The 17,687-nt window shown below is 40.1% G+C and overlaps 1 protein-coding gene across 5 annotated transcripts in view; it reads right to left on the reverse strand.

The window, feature by feature from the left end:
- The window catches only part of BRD9 (bromodomain containing 9), a 284,425-nt gene that overhangs the window by 215,390 nt on the left and 51,348 nt on the right, over positions 1 to 17,687 (reverse strand). For 3 of the 5 annotated variants that reach the window (XM_056520200.1, XM_056520199.1, XM_056520203.1), the window contains exons 5-7: positions 16,747 to 16,891; positions 12,722 to 12,832; positions 6,899 to 7,077 (exon numbers count right to left, since the gene is read on the reverse strand). In XM_056520200.1, the coding sequence (XP_056376175.1) occupies positions 6,899 to 7,077; positions 12,722 to 12,832; positions 16,747 to 16,891 (435 nt within the window). The remainder of the gene's footprint in view (positions 1 to 6,898; positions 7,078 to 12,721; positions 12,833 to 16,746; positions 16,892 to 17,687) is intronic. The other 2 variants (XM_056520202.1, XM_056520201.1) reach the window with 2 other exon arrangements.

Here is a 17,687-nt window from a genome sequence, read left to right on the forward strand (position 1 = left end):
CAGGTACGCTATCTTATCGTACGTCTGACATAGCATCTGCGTTTCAGGACGAATACTCCACCTTATATAACTTACCTAGTCCGACTCCTTCCTCCTTATTCACAGAAACCTTTCCCTCTCTTATGCAGTATAGTCAAGATTCTGATAAGAAGGGACGGGGAACAGAAGCTCTGCACTGCCTGTGGATCGCTTCCTTTCAGCGCTTGCAGGGGGAGGTGACAGCTTCCGTTCTCCAATCAGAATCCCGGCGCCCACGGCTCACAGGAGGAGAAGCAGAGCAGCGCCTGCGGGTAACATATGATTAGTTCCCCGATGTGGGGACAGAGCCCTTCGGCTGATAATTCATTCGGTGGGTGGAGGAACAGAGCAGTGCCTACAGGTCATATATGATTAGTTCCCCCAGTGGGGGCATGAGTGGAAAAGAAATACCGTTAAATACCGTGACCGCCATAATTTAGAAAAATACTGTGATATACATTTTTGGTCATACCGCCCAGCACTAGGCTCCCACAGCAGGAGGATGTCTCTTGCTGTGAGAGCACAAAGCGCTGCAGCTAACTATTTATACCACAACATGGGGATCGTGCTTGCAGGGGACAAGCTGCGCTGCGGCTGACAGTTACTGTATTCTCCCACCTGGGAATCGTGCTTGCAGGGAACAAGCTGACAGCAGAAGGATGTCTTCTACCGCTGTCAGCCCTGCGCCCGCGGCTGACACTTTACTCTATCCTCGATAAGGGAATCGCGCCTGCGGGGGACAAGCTACACTGCAGCTGACAGTTACTTTATTACCCAACATGGGGATCTTTTAAGCTGTACGATCATCTTTTTCATATTGCGTGCGGCACTGCCATCAGTGCCTCACGCAATATGAAAAAGATGACTGTACAGCTTAAAAGATCCCTGATGATTTAAGGCGGAGGAAATGCGTAGGATCTGCAATACTGAGGATTAACGGGTCCCCTGCATTGACTTCAAGATGCAGCAAAGTGTAATATGTCAGTACACGGATATGTTATGGAACATATAATATGGTAACCAGAATTTTGTGCCAATATACCTACAATATCGGGACTGTGCAATATGACTACCACAAAATAGACTGATCATTAGGCACTGGTCATTTTATATTTATAACCACGTGTGCAACATATTTAAAAAAAAAAAAAAAGTGATGTTTTAAAAGGGATAGCAGCCTTCACAATAATATATCCATTTTATTAAAAATATAATAGAAAAATAATTATATAAATCTTTATATATAATACCAAAAATATATATTTTATTAAGATCTATCTATATACATATTATGAGTGATATATACATCAGCTTGTCCCCCGCAAGCGCGATCCCCATGTGGGGGAATACAGTAATTGTCAGCCGCAGCTCAGCTTGTCCAACGCAAGCGCGATCCCCACATCGGGGATTCAGTAAAGGCTCAGCCGTGGGAGCAGGGCTGGCAGCGGGAGGAGACATCCTCCGGCTGTCAGCAGGTCCCCGCAAGGGCGATCCCCAAGTTGGGGAATAAAGTGACTGCCAGTTGCAGCGCTTTGTGCACTCACAGCAAGAGACATCCTACTGGAAGCCTAACACACACTGATGAGAAATGTGTTACAAACCCAGTATAGGTGGTCATGTGACCCTGCCCCCCCCCCCATTCCCCTCAAGAACCAATGGAAGAGTGTGCGTGTGTTAGCCAATGAAGCATACTTAGTTGACTCAGTACTTCTCAGTGCTGTACTATTACATTCGGCTTCAAAACACATAATATGTCTGTACACCGGCCCCGACTGATTCACAACTAAATTGTATAAAGCTCTTCAACCTGAACTTACTCCTCTTCTATTGTCTTTCAACTCTATTGGTGCCTCTAACCCCTTTTCTCAATCCTTTCTAGATGCCAATATTGTAGTCATACCAAAAGAAGGCAAGGACCCTCAACTATTTCCCAGCCACAGACCTATCTCCCTGATAAGTAGGGATGCACCAAAAGGGACATTTTTGGCCGAAAATTTTGGCTGCGCTTGGCCGAAAACCAAAAATGCATTACCCTGACCCCCCCCCCCCCCCCGTTTTTTTATATAGTTTTTGTTACATTTTTTTAAACTTTTCGGCAGCCAAAATTTCGGTGCCTCCCTACTGATAAGTGTGGATGCTAAAATATTTGCAAACACGATTGCAAATCGCCTTGCTAAATATCTTGAAACCCTAGCTTTATACCTCACAGAGAAGCCCGCGATAACACTCTTGGGGCTTTTGCCTCAATATATAATGCTCACTCTGAAAAAGCTTCTCTTGATGCTTTTTTCTATTGACGCAGAAAAAGCATTTGACTGTTTTTTTAGAGGCTATATTAATAACAGATCAGACTAGGACCTGTGATGAGACACAGGATACTTGCCTTATATGACAATCCACAGGCCTCCATTAGAATTAGTGGCTCTCTCTCCTGCCCGGTTAGCATCCCAAACAGAACTAAAGAGGTTTGCCCCTTTCCTTGATGCTGTACATCCTTTGCATGGAGAAATTGATTGTGGCGCTACGCGCGAACCCGGACATTGTGGATCTTCCTCACCCTTGCGCTCCCGTCTAGTGCTAGGCTTTTGCAAATGACTTACTTCTATACCTATCTTCCCCCGGATATCTCTCTTCCTGCCATACTCTCTACTATTACAGCCTACTCATATTTTAGCAACTATAAAATAAATGTAGATTAGAGTACCAGGTTAAATATTACTCTCCCTCAATCCACCGTAGACAACCCTATTCGCTTTTATAACTACTGATCTAGATAAATGGCATAGGAAGGATTTTTCCTGGCTAGGAAAAGTAAATGTGATCAAAATGAGTGTCCTCCCGAGAATGCAGTATCTCTTTCATACCATACCAGTTTTCATACCCTGCATGATCGCTGCATTCTCACAATTTATATGGGCTCATAAGCACCCTAGGTTAGCCAAACACATCCTAATGAGACAAAATTGAAGGGAGGTTTGGGCTTACCAGATGCCTACCTCTACTATTTAGCTTCTGTGCTTACTAGAGTATTAGATGATTTCCATCACGCCTTTTTTTTAAATATGGATCAGTATAGAAACCCATCTGACACAACTTCCTTTGACTTCTCTTCAAGTGCACTCCCCCTCTGCTTTATGTAAGGTCCCTTCAGAACTACATCCTTCACTGAGCACATTGAGAGTTGTGTAAATCATACCTACCTCACCTCATCACTCCATATTGACGCCTAAAAATATAGAGATGAGTGTAGCTCACAGAAAAAATATGCAAGGTTAACAGATATTCTCACACCCAATGGAGAATTAGTAAGAGAAAAGTATACAAAAAAATAGATTGCTCAGTTCTCAGCAATACCACTCAAAAAGACTGTACAATGGATGTATGGTACAAATGGAAAAGAATGTTGAACTTCCATACCACTATAATAATTTGAGATGAGCGAACTTACAGTAAATTTTATTCGTCACGAACTTCTCGGCTCGGCAGTTGATGACTTATCCTGCATAAATTAGTTCAGCTTTCAGGTTCTCCCGTGGGCTGGAAAAGGTGGATAAAGTCCTAGGAGACTCTTTCCCAGGACTTTATCCACCTTTTCCAGCCCACCGGAGCACCTGAAAGCTGAACTAATTTATGCAGGATAAGTCCTCAACTGCCGAGCCAAGAAGTTCGTGACTAATCGAATTTACTGTAAGTTCGCTCATCTCTAATAATAATATAACATTTAATAACAAGAAAAAATATAAAAAATATTGAACAAGAAAAACATAATGATTTATAATAAATTCATAGATTGGAAAAATTGCAGCCACAGGGCCCTACGGCTGCACACTATTACAATAAAAGAGGCAAGAATTGTTATATAAATTCTATTGCCAATATGAACCTCGGAGAGTATTAGTATATAAAATGGTTTCACCACAATCGATCATAGAAACAATATGTATATAATTATATGAAATCTAGTGAAACAATAAATGTGGCAATGTAATTATATAGATTTTGACAACTGTAACATTCTAAACTTATGAAGAAAAAAGTGGGAAGTGTTGCTCTTTTAGGGTATCCGCGTCCGTCCTGAAAGAAAATGAATGAACAATACATATACTGTCCCGGAAATTAATCTATAAGTTCTGGGCGGGGAATAATGAGCACCTATTGCGAAATAGCAAGCCTGGAAGCCCGGCTGGAAAAACCTGCTGTGCCGATGGAATTCCTGTTAGGGAAAAAGACACAGGCACTTGCGTCTCACCCACTCCATTCACCACTGAGGAAGGGGTTGGAATGGTCTATGCTCATTCATATACCCCGAAATGCGTTTGGTGCTTTATTTTATTTCATTTTTTTTGTTTGTGCATATTTAGACCTAGTGGTCTTGATCTTAAAACCTTGGAGAGACTGTGGTTACGTTTGAAACCACATCAGGGAATATCCCTAATCCACAAGATCATTATCCACTTGTTATTACCGGACTATTGGATATATCTTCACTGCCGGATTATTAGACTTATCCGTTTCGTTAAAGGATACCCTAACAGGCACATGTTTCTATAGCGGATATTTAAATTTGCCATAATCCATTTCCAATTATCCCAACATTTTACCGGACTACTGGACTTACCCTACAGCGTCTAAACCACAGGGATTTATCCGTGCGGGGATCCTTCATTGGCTGCCATCCACACAAGCACCAAAGCATTGCTGCAATCATTGCACCATTGAGAAGCAGGCCGAATCCATCTAATCAGCTGACTGCCAGAAGCGTGACCATCCATCCACTAAGTCAGACACCGTGAGCTTGCGGTGGCGATTGCACTTGCCGGTGCTCCAGACGTTCTTAGCTAGAGCAGGACAATCATTGGTATCGGGTCCATCGCGGAGTGGGTGAGTGGCACGCAAGTGCCTGTGTCTTTTCCCTAACAGGAATTCAATCGGCACAGCAGGTTTTTCCAGCCAGGCTTCCAGACTTGCTATTTCGCAATAGGTGCTCATTATTCCACGCCCAGAACTTTTAGATTCATTTACGGGACAGTATATGTATTGTTCATTCATTTTCTTTCAGGACGGACACTTATACCCTCAAAGAGCAACACTTTCCACTTTTTTCTTCATAGGTTTAGAATGTTACAGTTGTCAAAATCTAATAACATTGCCACATTTATTGTTTCACTACGTTGCATATAATTATATACATATTGTTTCTATGATCGATTGTGGTGAAACCATTTTATATACTAATACTCTCCGAGGTTCATATTGGCGATAGAATTTATATAACAATTCTTGCCTCTTTTATTGTAATAGTGTGCAGCTATTTCCAATCTATGACCTTATTATCATTTATTAATATGATTTTCTTGTTTAATATTTTTTATATATTTTTTTCTTGGTATTAAATTTTATATTATTATATTGGTCTGGAAGTTCAACATTTTCCATTTGTACCATACATCCATCGTACAGTCTTTATGAGTGGTATTGCTGAGGACTGAGTAATCCATTTTTTGTAACATTTACATTTAACTAGAGATCTATTTCCTTTTGATCTACTTTGCCCCACCTCTGAACCCCCTATTAAATCAATATAATAGATTTATGATATTTTACTGGCGGTGCGATTTACAACTCCCCCCACCTTTTGTGGCTAAATGGGAAAGGAACCTTGAGCGCACATTTCCTCCTGAGGACTGGTATAAATCCAGGATGTTCACCCAAAAATTCTCGATCACAGGCATGCTTCAGGAGACAAATGACAAAATTTTGACCTGATTTATTGGTCCCCAAGGTACTTCATAGATTTTATTCCACTGTCTCCGACTCTTGCTGGAGATGTGCTAGAGAACCTGACTCCATTTTCAACATATGGTGGAGTTGCCCTTTGAATTTGGTTCAAAGTGATCGAGATTATTCACATAATAACAGGCACTTGAATCACTAATGATCCTGCTCCCCTACAGCTTTCAATATTTCCGGGCTCTTTCCATTCTCTATTAAGTCATAATATCGCTTCCTCTTACTGGTCGCGAGGCAGGGGTCACCACGGCTCTGGAAGACTACTACTCCCCCTTCCAATACGGATTAGTTACCTGAAATATTTATTGGATAGAGGAACTCCTGTGGATTCTAATAAACGTTCTACTCAACACAGGCTCTTATGGCACCCCTGGAGTTCTCTCACTCTGATAATTATAGAACACTGTATTCTTCCTGAGCCATGGATCCTCTTTTTTAATGCTTTTGCTGAGCTCTTGCTCTCTTCTTGTTTATTATTATCTCCCTCTCTATGTTTCTTTTTTATTCATGTGCCTAGATGTCGAGTTACTACCATTGTTTTTATGCTGATCATTTGCTTTCTAAACTTACATAAAGTGTTGGCTTGCTCGCTTTTATGTTGCTATAAGGGGACTCATGTTTTATATTGACATATGTAGGAACTTCCATTGTAACCATCATCATGCTTACATGATGGAACTATTGCTGTTTTTGTGATTTTATTTTATTCTCTCCCCCCCCCCTTCCTTTTTATCACCACCCCCTTTTTTATTTCTGTATCTCTCCCCTTTCCCTTTCTTTGATAAAACGTTAATAAAACTTTGAATGAGAAAAAAAGATCTAAAATTGCAGGATCGAAACGTTGCACTTGGTTGGATGTGTGACTTTATACGCAAACTGGATTTACTATATATGGAGTTCTGTATCCTTGCATTTTTAATTTAATTATCTTGGGGTTGTCAAGTTCACAGAAGCTTAAGTACTCTGTTGGACTATAAATCCTTCACTAATGCCTAGCCACGGCATAGAATTTGGGCTGTTTATTGTTATATACTGTGTAAATATTGGCAAAGTTAACCAGAGTGGCACAAGAGTGTTAGTGATATTTTACCTAATAACTTCTTTGCTTGGCTTTTTAGATTTCTTTGTAATTTCTACAGGAGCTGGAAGAGTAACTTCTGGCATAGGTTCTTCAACTGTGGTGTCTTCATCACCCAATATAGCAGCCTGCTGAGAAAAATCCATGTCCTGCATAAACGACATACTGCGCTTCAAAGCTAAAAGCCGTTCCTAGGATCAAAAAAGGACAGAGCAGCAGGAACTTTACATTTCCCTTCATAGCAAAAGGTGCTATGATGGATGAATAGATGGGATGGAAATGGGGTTACCTCAGTCCTGAATTATACTATAGAGGGTTCATGCAGCATGGTTTTGTCATGACCAACTCAAAGCTTTCATAGGAAAAGAGAAAAGTATAGGGCTAAAAACTATTCAATACATGCTAAAATGTATAAGGAGAAACAGTAATTACACCGTGTTCACAAATCTGTTGCAAGAGGAGAAAAGAAAAAGTCCAAGAAAGGGTTGCTAAAATGTTATGAAAAAGAGAAGTGTGGCAAGTAGAAGTTGGGAAAACTAGTGCAAGGCTTCATTAGTAATGTATTCAGTCCAAATGCCATGTTTTTTTAATCCATTTTTGCCATACAAAAGACACATCCTATTCAGGAAGTCAGTGTGGGGGATTCAACTTTCAAACTTGTACAACAGATTATAGAAGAAAGACTCCTGGCAAACACCGCCAACAGCCATTTGGGGTGTAGAACAGAACATGAAAGCTAAAACTTAAGATTGTTCTTGGAATTTTCTTTTTTTCAAGAAAACTTGATAGACACTTGCACTGTATACATCCCTGGTATGTCAAAATGCATTTAAAAAGGTCTCATTTTATTCATTCAGTAGCAGAAAAAAAAAAAAAAGAAAAATAGCCAGCTCTTGGTCAAAAGAAAAAATGGAGGCTCTTAGTACACTTTTTGATCAAAACCGATCCTGCATGTCATCCAGTCAGAGGCTATATGCCTAGCAGAGGTGAGCACAGTAGATTCGTGGACCTAGATACTGGTCAAAAATAAGGCTGGTTGTAAAGGCGCTACCCACCATATACAATTCCAACAATGAGGTAGATTAAAGTTAAGAGTAAAACATTTATTTAGGCAAACACAGACGTTTCGATACTGGCACATATCTTACTCAATGTGGTAAATGGCGTGATGCAAACAACTTCCTTAAAATTCATGGTGGACGGCATCAATACAGATGATGAGGCCACACCAGATGTGGTTAAAGTGATGTCATGCACTAGATACAATAACCAGAGTATTTACTTGATTAGACACTGATAGAACAGATGTTGCAGACAATTAAATGATACAATACATGATAAAGTACATGATGGTAAAACAAATGGTGGGGATAAGATACATGGTGGTAAGTATCATGCATATACAAATATCAAAGCATGATATAAATGATTCATAGTATCAAATGTGTGTATATAAAAGTAGTAAGGCGGGTGGCCCAAGGCAGGTGGACTAATGCCTACAAAGCAACCTAAAAATAAATCTAATAAATGTACCTGAATACACCCAATCTTGGTGGGATTAACGGACATATTCATAACTCCGTACTGTTTAACCGTACGGAGAAGGACGAATAAACACTGTTTTAACGTAATTCATAATTTTCCTAAACATAGTGTATCCCAACAAATCAAAACAGTGATTTCTCACATTTATATGACCACAATTGAACAAATACCACCAGATGTGGAAGAGGGAATTGTTCTGGATCTTTAAAATACACGCTAGACACCTTTAGTTTAAATGAAAATATAGAAACCAACCAGTTATGCCTGCCTACATGTTTTTAGGCTGTCATTTAGATGCAATATTTTTCCCCCCATTAGTTTACGTGTAGGTGACAGATTTCTTGTACAATTCTACTAAATGAGATAGAAATCCATACAATGTTATTTCTATCCTAATACTAGTTATATTAGTATATTTGTTGGAGCTAATGTAATAAAAACACAATAGATTTGCACCTTTACTCATTTGTAGAGGGCCACTATATTCCATTTCTTTTTCAGCCTATGTGTTATTCATCTGGTCCAGGAAGACCAGGACTATCAGAGGAATCCAGATTTCCCGGGCTGTCCACTTCACCAAGCCTGCAAACGCTAATGTACGCATATAACCTATCACATTCTCTATGCCTTGTTATTATAACAATACCCGCACTGTTTATTATATCTTAATACAACTAATCATGTCAAAAGTACTTTAATATCAATACAAAGAAATGCATTTCTACCCCCCTGTATAGGTCCAACAGTTTCCATCTCCTCTCCAGCTTATGTGACATCAAGAAGATCCAGGAAGAACTATCAGAGGCACCTTGATCCTCAGGGCCATTCACTTCCTCCTATGCACATGTGCTAATAAACGCATCTAAACAATCAAACTTGCATTTTTCTACTGCCTCTAGTGGAGCACACCTAGCACGCATGTGCAGCACTACTTTCTGTACATATCCTGTACCATCTCCATGTATTTGTTTACACTGTACAGAGATAAGAATATGTCCGTTACTCCATCCAAGATGTATTCAGGTACATCAGGGGGTATGTTTTTAGGGTGAATTGTAGGCACTAGTCCACCTACCGTACTACTTTTATATTTACACGTGTTCTTTTGATACTATCCTTGATATTTGTATATGTATTATACTTCTCACCATGTGTTTTACAATTTTTTTTAACCATCATGTAATTTATCATTTAATTGATTGCAGCATCTGAAACACTCTGGTTATTGTATCCAGTGCATGACATCATTTGATCCATCCACCACGAGTTTTAAGGAAGTTTTTTGTATCACGCCATTTACCACATTGAGTAAGATATGTGCCAGTATCGAAACAAGTCTGTGTTTGCCTAAATAAATGTTTTACTATTAAACTTTAAACCACATCATTAACGGAATTTTACATGGTGGGTAGCGCCTTTACAACCGGCCATTTTTGCCCAGTATCTGGGTCCACGAATGTACTGTACCTGTCTGTTTCAATAATTTTTATTGAAGGAATTTTTTGGTTTTTCAGTAGACATAGGAAACAATAAACAAACAAACTAACAATGCCATACAGATTTTGACATAATTGTAGGCTACAAAAGTTGTCAATACAGCCAAAGCGATGACATTTCAAGCATATGAAAAACATATCTTATTAACAAGTAAGATATAAACATAAAGAACATCAGTTGTGATTGTGAGGAAGTGACACTTGGTCAAATCGGTGTAATGCAGTACCTTTTGTCTAAATGAAGATGCTCCACTAAAATAGAACGGAAAAGGAAAAGTGCAGTGTCTGCTCTGATAATGGATTATAACTAAGGTTAGCTTAGGTCAACGGTCTAGTAATGCTATAGTGTCCGGAGTATGTCTTACTTGCTTATCTACTGTATTCGTACCCCAACACATCTGCCCTGCTCAATGTTGATTGTAATCCCAAGCAGTATGTTTTAGAGTAAAAAGAGGTGGGATGAAATGGTGCACCACAGCCATCATATCGTAACGGTAGAGTAGGCTGAGGCTATCCAATTAGCCCAGCGAGTTTGAAATTTGTGGTATGTACCGTTCCCCAAAGCTATAGTACGCTCATAGGTGCAAGTTACGTTCAATTTATTTACTACTTCTGCAATGGAGGGCACATTTGAAGACTTCCATTCTTTAGTGAGTGTTATCTTGGCAACAACACAGGCAATGCTGGTCAGCTCGCACAGTTTTGGGGGAATAGCTTGCATATTAATAAGAAGTATAACAAACTGGAGGAAGTGATACACATACAGACTCCCTGGTTCCCCCAAAAGGGTTCTGCAAGCCGACCAGTAAGTAGCAATAACTGGGCAGTCCAACAGTACATGTAAAAGGCTACCTGTGTTACCACAATTCCGTCAACATAGGGAAGAAGAGTCAGGATATATAAGTGACAATCTCTCAGGAGTATAGTACCATTGTAGAGTGGTTTTAGTCGGGGACTCCACATGGGAGACACATTGGAAAGCTGTGTGTGCCATCTGGAATGCCTGCTTCCAATCTTGGTCGTCTAAACACCTAATGATTTGTCCCAGGTGTGGAAAGGGTGCGATTTGTAAAAGCTAGTAGTGTGTGTGAAAGTGGCATAGTGACACCCCTGAAGGGGTCAAGGTGTTAAGAAAATGCCTAATCTGCAGATACATGTAGAAATCTCGCTTAGGTATGTGATATTTTAACTGTAAGGCTTGGAATGTCATTAGTTGTCTTGTATCGTATAAATGTCTAACATGGGTAATACCGTGGAGTGACCATCTCTGTAGGTCTAGCTGGTGTATGGAGGCCTGAATAAATGTGCGGGGGAGGGAGTATTCTGAGACAACACTATCGGCAGCTGCTGCGTTTAGGTACTTTAACCACATAATATATGAAGCTTTAATAATAGGGTTACGAAGTGGAAGCGGGGAGACGGAGTCCCAAAGGGGGTGGAGCAATGCATCCGAAATTTGGTATGGGGACATATGTTTAATGTGTACCCAAGGTGTGTCTAAGCAACCCTTCCACCAGCCACGCAGAGAGCTAACCAAGGAAGCCACATAGTAAGCATGAAGGTCTGGTAGGCCAAGACCACCTGCTTCTTTTGCTTTCATTAGGATAGAGCCTGCCAATCTCGGCTTGTTGCCTGACCACACAAACTTGGTTAGTATCGCTTGGGGTGCTGAAAAGAAAGAATTAGGAACCGTGATAGGCAGAATTCTGTAAAGATATAGGAACCTCGGGAGTAAAAACATTTTAAAAGTGGCAACCCGTCCCACCCAGGAGATATCATATTGGGCCAGTCTCTGTGTTTCTTCTGCTATTAATTTCAGGAAGGGTTCATAGTTGAGTTGGAATAGGAGTTTATGAGGGGAGGCTAGTTTGATACCCAAGTATGTTACGTCTGAAGTACGCCAATCAAAAGGTTATGCATGTTTGAAGAGTCGTGTTGTCTGTTTGGTCATGAAGAGAGGTAAGGCCTGTGTTTTTGAGGCGTTAGGATGGTAATAATTCACAACTTTGGCACACTGTCTTATGTCTAAGGCAGCAGGAACTGAAACAAGGGGCTTAGCGAGAGAGAGGATAATGTCATGCGCGTATAGGGAAATGAGGTGGGTTTTGTTCCCAATCGTAACCCCCGGATATTTCGGCACTAGAGCGGATGGCTTGTGCCAGGGGCTCTAAACATAAAATGAAAATGAGAGGGGATAAAGGGCACCCCTGCCTCGTGCCATTGGTGATGTTTAAAGGAGCGGACAGAGCTCCATTGGCAAATACTCTAGCTGTGGGTCAGCCATAGAGTAACATAATTGCTTGCATGATGGGGCCATTAAAGCCCAAATGCCGCAACACCGAGAAGGCAAGTTCCTGCTGTGCCAACACCGGTAAAGCACCGGTAAAGCAGCACCACCTTTGGATATTTTGGATGTGATCACAAGTCGTTGAGTCTTATACGCAATGCCAGAAGGTGAGCAACACACCGTTTGAACCCCTATTGAATGTCTGAACATTGCTACCCTATGGGAAGCTGTGCTGTAATTTTATTGTTTTAGTAAACTAGCAGAGGTGAGTGGAATGAGAGTGTTAGGGATCCATCCGAAGTGAGGCCACCTCCGCGTGGTGGATGGGGGGCACGTTTAAGTCAAAAAGTGCACTAAGAGCCTAAATTTTTTGACCAAGAGTACTTCTGCAACCTTCTTTTTGTATACTAATTTTATGTGATATACAGTTGCTAGTGGCAAACTTAAGATCGAATGAAAGATGGGAACAAAAAAAAAAGCATACATTTACGAAAACTTTACTCCTACCTTACTCATCATCTTGAAGCCTGTATGTAGTAGCTTCTTTGCCAACTTATAGTAGACTGTTTCCGGGCGGTTGTATGTCATTGCATTATCGCACATAAGTTTAAAATCGGCCTGTGAAACACACAAGTTTAAATATTGTTGTCAGAAAACTTTTTAATGGCCATTGATGCTTTTACACTAAATTATTATTAAATGTTATATTTTTCAGCAAAAAAAAGTGTATTATTCGTTAAATAATGAACTGTTAGTGAATGGGTCCTGTCTCGGCTGGTGATTGGGCCGTCACATCTGTTCAGCATCAGTGCATCTCTGAAGATGGGGCCAGAAGGCAATGGTGAGAGGCGGCGGACCCTGCATTCCTGAGGAAAGAGTCTGCCTCGTACAGGAGATCATTGGAAGGTGACATCACCAGGATGACATCATCTCCCAGATTTCCTTCCTACCCCACCCAGATCTGTATACCTACTATTGCTATGGGATAAAGAGATATACTGTAGTAGTAATACACTTCCCCTGAGGGTGTGTTCACACATTGTATTTTTTCTGTTTGTGCTGTGAGCTTTCCAAAATCATGGCGAAAATGTTGATATTGTACTGCAATTGTGCAAAATATGGTACAAACATGTAATTTTTAAACAATTTTTGGAAGGATCACTACAAAAATAACTAACATGCTGTAAAAATGTGCAACAATTCAGGGGCACTTCTAGACCTTATATAGTACTTACTAATAGGTCAGATATAGTATCTGAAGTCAAGGTAGGGTGTCATCTTGGTAATAGTGACCTCAACATAATTAGTTATAATTTATCCCATAAGAAGATGTATACTAGTGGGGCTGCAAAAACAAACAGCAGAAGTGAGGGCCTTAGTGACATACATTGGGACTTTGTTCTCAAGCAACAGAAGAGGAATACTGAAACAAGAATGTTGTAGGGAAGTGTTAAAAAATTATAAAGGAGAAGAATACATTCTGTAAAAAGCAAACAAAATTAGCAAAAATAGCAACAGAGAAAGCTAGGGACGTCTCAATACCAGTACTAGTACAAATATTACAATACTTTTATACATATAATTGAAGATCTACGGCTACTCTGAGCCCCTCTCTGCCTCTTTAAGAAAGAGTCTCCTACGTTCCCGTTTCCAGACCTCAGGGGAGAAAGAAGGATCGCCGGCCCTCAACAAGTCTGTGGCTGCCTGCCTGCTGCCTGAGGTGCGTCCAGTCCACGGTCATTCCAAAACAGTTAAGGAGCAGCACAGGCATGCAGCTGTTGCCTGTGCCTTACACCCAACCCCCCACCACCACCACCACCACGCAGCAGCGGCCAGCGAGTGGACATTAAGGGCAGGCCGCAAAAAAACAAACACAGACTAATAACGCTTAACCTGCCTTGGGCTGGCCCATGATCATCCTCATCATGCTATACTGTGCAAACACAACCCCATACTGTGAAACACTCACTGTGTGCTAAACCATGTACTGTCTGATTTTGACATCACTGTGCATATTAACCCTTTACTCTGATGTCACTGTGAAATATGAACCCAGTACAGTGATGTAACTGTGCATATGAATCCTGTACTGTGATGTAACTGTGCATGTTAATCCTGTACAATTGCAGTACAGGGTTAATATTGTTATAATAGGCATCGGTAATTGAATAGAAGTATTGGTATTCAATCTTATAAAATTATATTGGGACATTCCTAGAGAAAGCGATTTCCATAGAAAGTAAGAAGAGAACAAAAATAGTGTTCATCTACATAAATAATAAGAAACTTAAAACTAAAAGTAAAGATTCTATAATGATAGGGATTCTTCCACAGGACTGGTGCTTAGCAAATGTGCTGCCAATATGAAAACAAAAAAGGGATCCTGGAAACTATAGGCCTGTAAGTTTAAAGGAGATCTCTGTCGAAAATTATCCCCTTATCCTTAGGATACAGAATAAATAGCTGACTGCGGGTGTCCGACCGCTAGGACCCCGTGATCAATGGGACGGAACCCTGCACTCAATGTGGTGCGTGTGCTGCAGCCGGCACATGCGCTACGTTCATTTCTATGGGAGTGCCAAAATGTACAGCACTCTGGCATCATCTGCGCTCCTATAGAAATGAAAGGAGTTGCGTACAGTCTACCGGTAGACGATACACACTCCTCGGTAAGAGAGCCGGGAGAGAGCTACTTATCCCCAATCCAGTGGATAGGGGATAAGTTAATTTTTCCCCTGAGTTTTCCTTTAATAACTAGAGTGGGTAAAATATTTGATGGGTTTTCTTAGGGATACTATTCTGGAGTATCTTTTCTGGAGTATCTTAATGAAAATAACCTTCTAACACAGCACCAGCATGGGTTTATACAGGATCGGTCCTGTCATACTAATCTGATCAGCTTCTATGAGGAGGTCAGTTCTAGATTGGACTGGGGTAAAGCTGTGGATGTTGTATATCTGGACTTTTCAAAAGGCATTTGAACTGATTTCTATATATGCAGATGACACTGGGTAAGGTAACCACAACAGAGGAGGATAACTTAAAGGGGTTATCTGGCCAAAGACATCTTATCCCCTATCCAAAGGATAGGGGATAAGATGTCTTATTGCGGGGGGCCCGCAGCAATCTCCGTGCAGCACCCGCACTCTATGCTGGGCTGCGTCTCCAGTCTCGGAAAGCTCTTTCTTTCCGGGACTGGAGATGTGACGTAACACCACGTCCCCTCCTGTCTCCGTGATATATTCTGTTTAATAAATAAACCTAAACTCAAAAACAATTTCTTCCAGCAAAACATTTATCTTATCCATGGGCAAATTTTACTTGCCTGTGGTTGTCAACAAAAAGAAAAAACAAAAACAAAAAAAACACACACTCACGCACGAAGTGTATCAAAGAAATTCACACAAATATTTACCAGAGTTTAACCATTGTCCCTTCTGTGTTCATCCAGAATAAATCTCTGGGATCAACGTTCTGTTCTTATAAATCTTGTATACATAATCTCTAATGTTGTTACTCTCCAGAAATGCATCCCGGCCCCCTCTGAACTCTTTTATTGAGTTCACCATGACCACTTGCTCAGACAGAGTTTCATAGTCTCACTGCTCTTACAGTAAAGAGCCCTGTATTTGCTGGTGTAAAAACCTTCTTTCCTCTAGCCGTGAAGGATGCCCCCTTGTTTAGATACAGTCTTGGGTCCTTATAGACCTTGAGAGAGATATCTATACTGTCCCTGATATACTCTATACATAGTTATTAGGTCACCCACAAAGCAGTCTTTTTTCTAAACTAAATAATCCTAGTTCTGATAATCTTTCTGGGTTCTGTAGTTCCCCCATTCCTCTTATTACTCTGGTTGTCCATCTTTGAACCTCTAGCTCCACTATATCTTTCTTGTACACAGGTGCCCAGTACTGTACACAGTAATTCATGTGTGGTCTGATTAGTGATTTGTGCAGTGGTAGAATAATTTCCTTGTTGTGTGCATCTATGCCCCTGTTGATGCACCCCTTGGCAGCAGCTAAATTTACTGTTAAGTAAAACGCCTAAGTCCTTTTTCATGTAAGTCATCCCCAGGATTTTCCCCATTTAATACATATTCCCAGCTTGGATGTTTCCTCCACATGTGCAGAACCTTACATTTATCAGTATTGAAACTCAACTGCCACCTCTCAACCCAAACCTCCAACCTATCCAGATCAATTTGTAACAGTGCACTGTGTTAGTCACTACACAGTGTTAAAATCACTCTAAATATAAAAATAAATAACAAATAGGATGCAAAACTGACCTCTGTGGTATCCCACTAGTAACAGTCACCCAATCTGAGTATGTACCATTAATAACCACCCTGTGTGTACAATCTCTGAGCCAGTTACTTACCTACTTATACACATTTCCCAGCCTTAGCATTCTCTTTTTATGTACCAACCTTTAAGTGGTTTGGAAAAATCAAGATATACGACATCAAGCGATTAACCCCAGTGCAGTTTAGTATGAAACAGATAAGAATATTCTGTGGCTTAAAATACCTTAAATTCTGTGATTGACTTGTATTCGTTTGCAGCTATCTTTTCCTTCATAGTGCTGAAGTCCATTGGATGCTTTATGATCATGAAATAACCAGGAGCAATCTGATCCGTAACAGGATAAGCAAAGAAACCATGAGGATCTTTTCTAAAAGCAGGAAAAAAAAGTTCACACATCGTAAAATGCACATTCGTATTTTATTTTAACCCCTTTACTCCTTAGCCTGTTTTGACCTTAATGACGAAGGCAAATTTTGAAAATCTGAAAACTTATTAAAGCGATTCTGAGACTTTTTTCGTGACATATTGTACTTTACATTAGTGGTAAATTTTGATTGATCTATTTAGTGTTTTTTTGTGAAAAACTCCAAAATTTAGCCAAAGAAAAAAAGAAAAAATTAGCATTTTTCTAGATTTGACATTTTCTGCTCGTACAAATAGTCATGCTGCACCAAATTAATAATTAATTCACATCTACAATATGTCTACTTTATGTTCCCATCATTTGATAATTTTTTTTTTCTTCATTTTTAGAATGTTAGAAGGTTTATGGGGCAGATTTATCAATACCTGTGCAGAGGAAAAGTTGCCCAGTTGCCCATAACAACCAATCAGAATGCTTCTTTCATTTTGCAGAGGCCTTATTAAAAATGAAAGAAGAAATCTGATTGGTTGCCATGGGCAACTGGGCAACTTTTCCTCTGCACAGGTTTTGATAAATCTCCCCCTATAAAAGTTTAGCAGCAATTTTCTAGATTTTCAAGAAAATGGCAAAATCTGGCCTTGTATGTTAGATATCCCCCATAAGTCACCCCATTTTAAAAACTGCACCCCTTAAAGTAGTCAATTACATTAAAGAAGTTTATTAACCCTTTAGGTGTTTCACAGAAATAAAAGCAAAAAGTGAAGGCGGAATTTTTAAATATTTTTGCAGATTTTTCATT

The sequence above is a fragment of the Hyla sarda genome, chromosome 5 (assembly GCF_029499605.1).
Source record: "Hyla sarda isolate aHylSar1 chromosome 5, aHylSar1.hap1, whole genome shotgun sequence".
NCBI classification, from domain to species: domain Eukaryota; kingdom Metazoa; phylum Chordata; class Amphibia; order Anura; family Hylidae; genus Hyla; species Hyla sarda.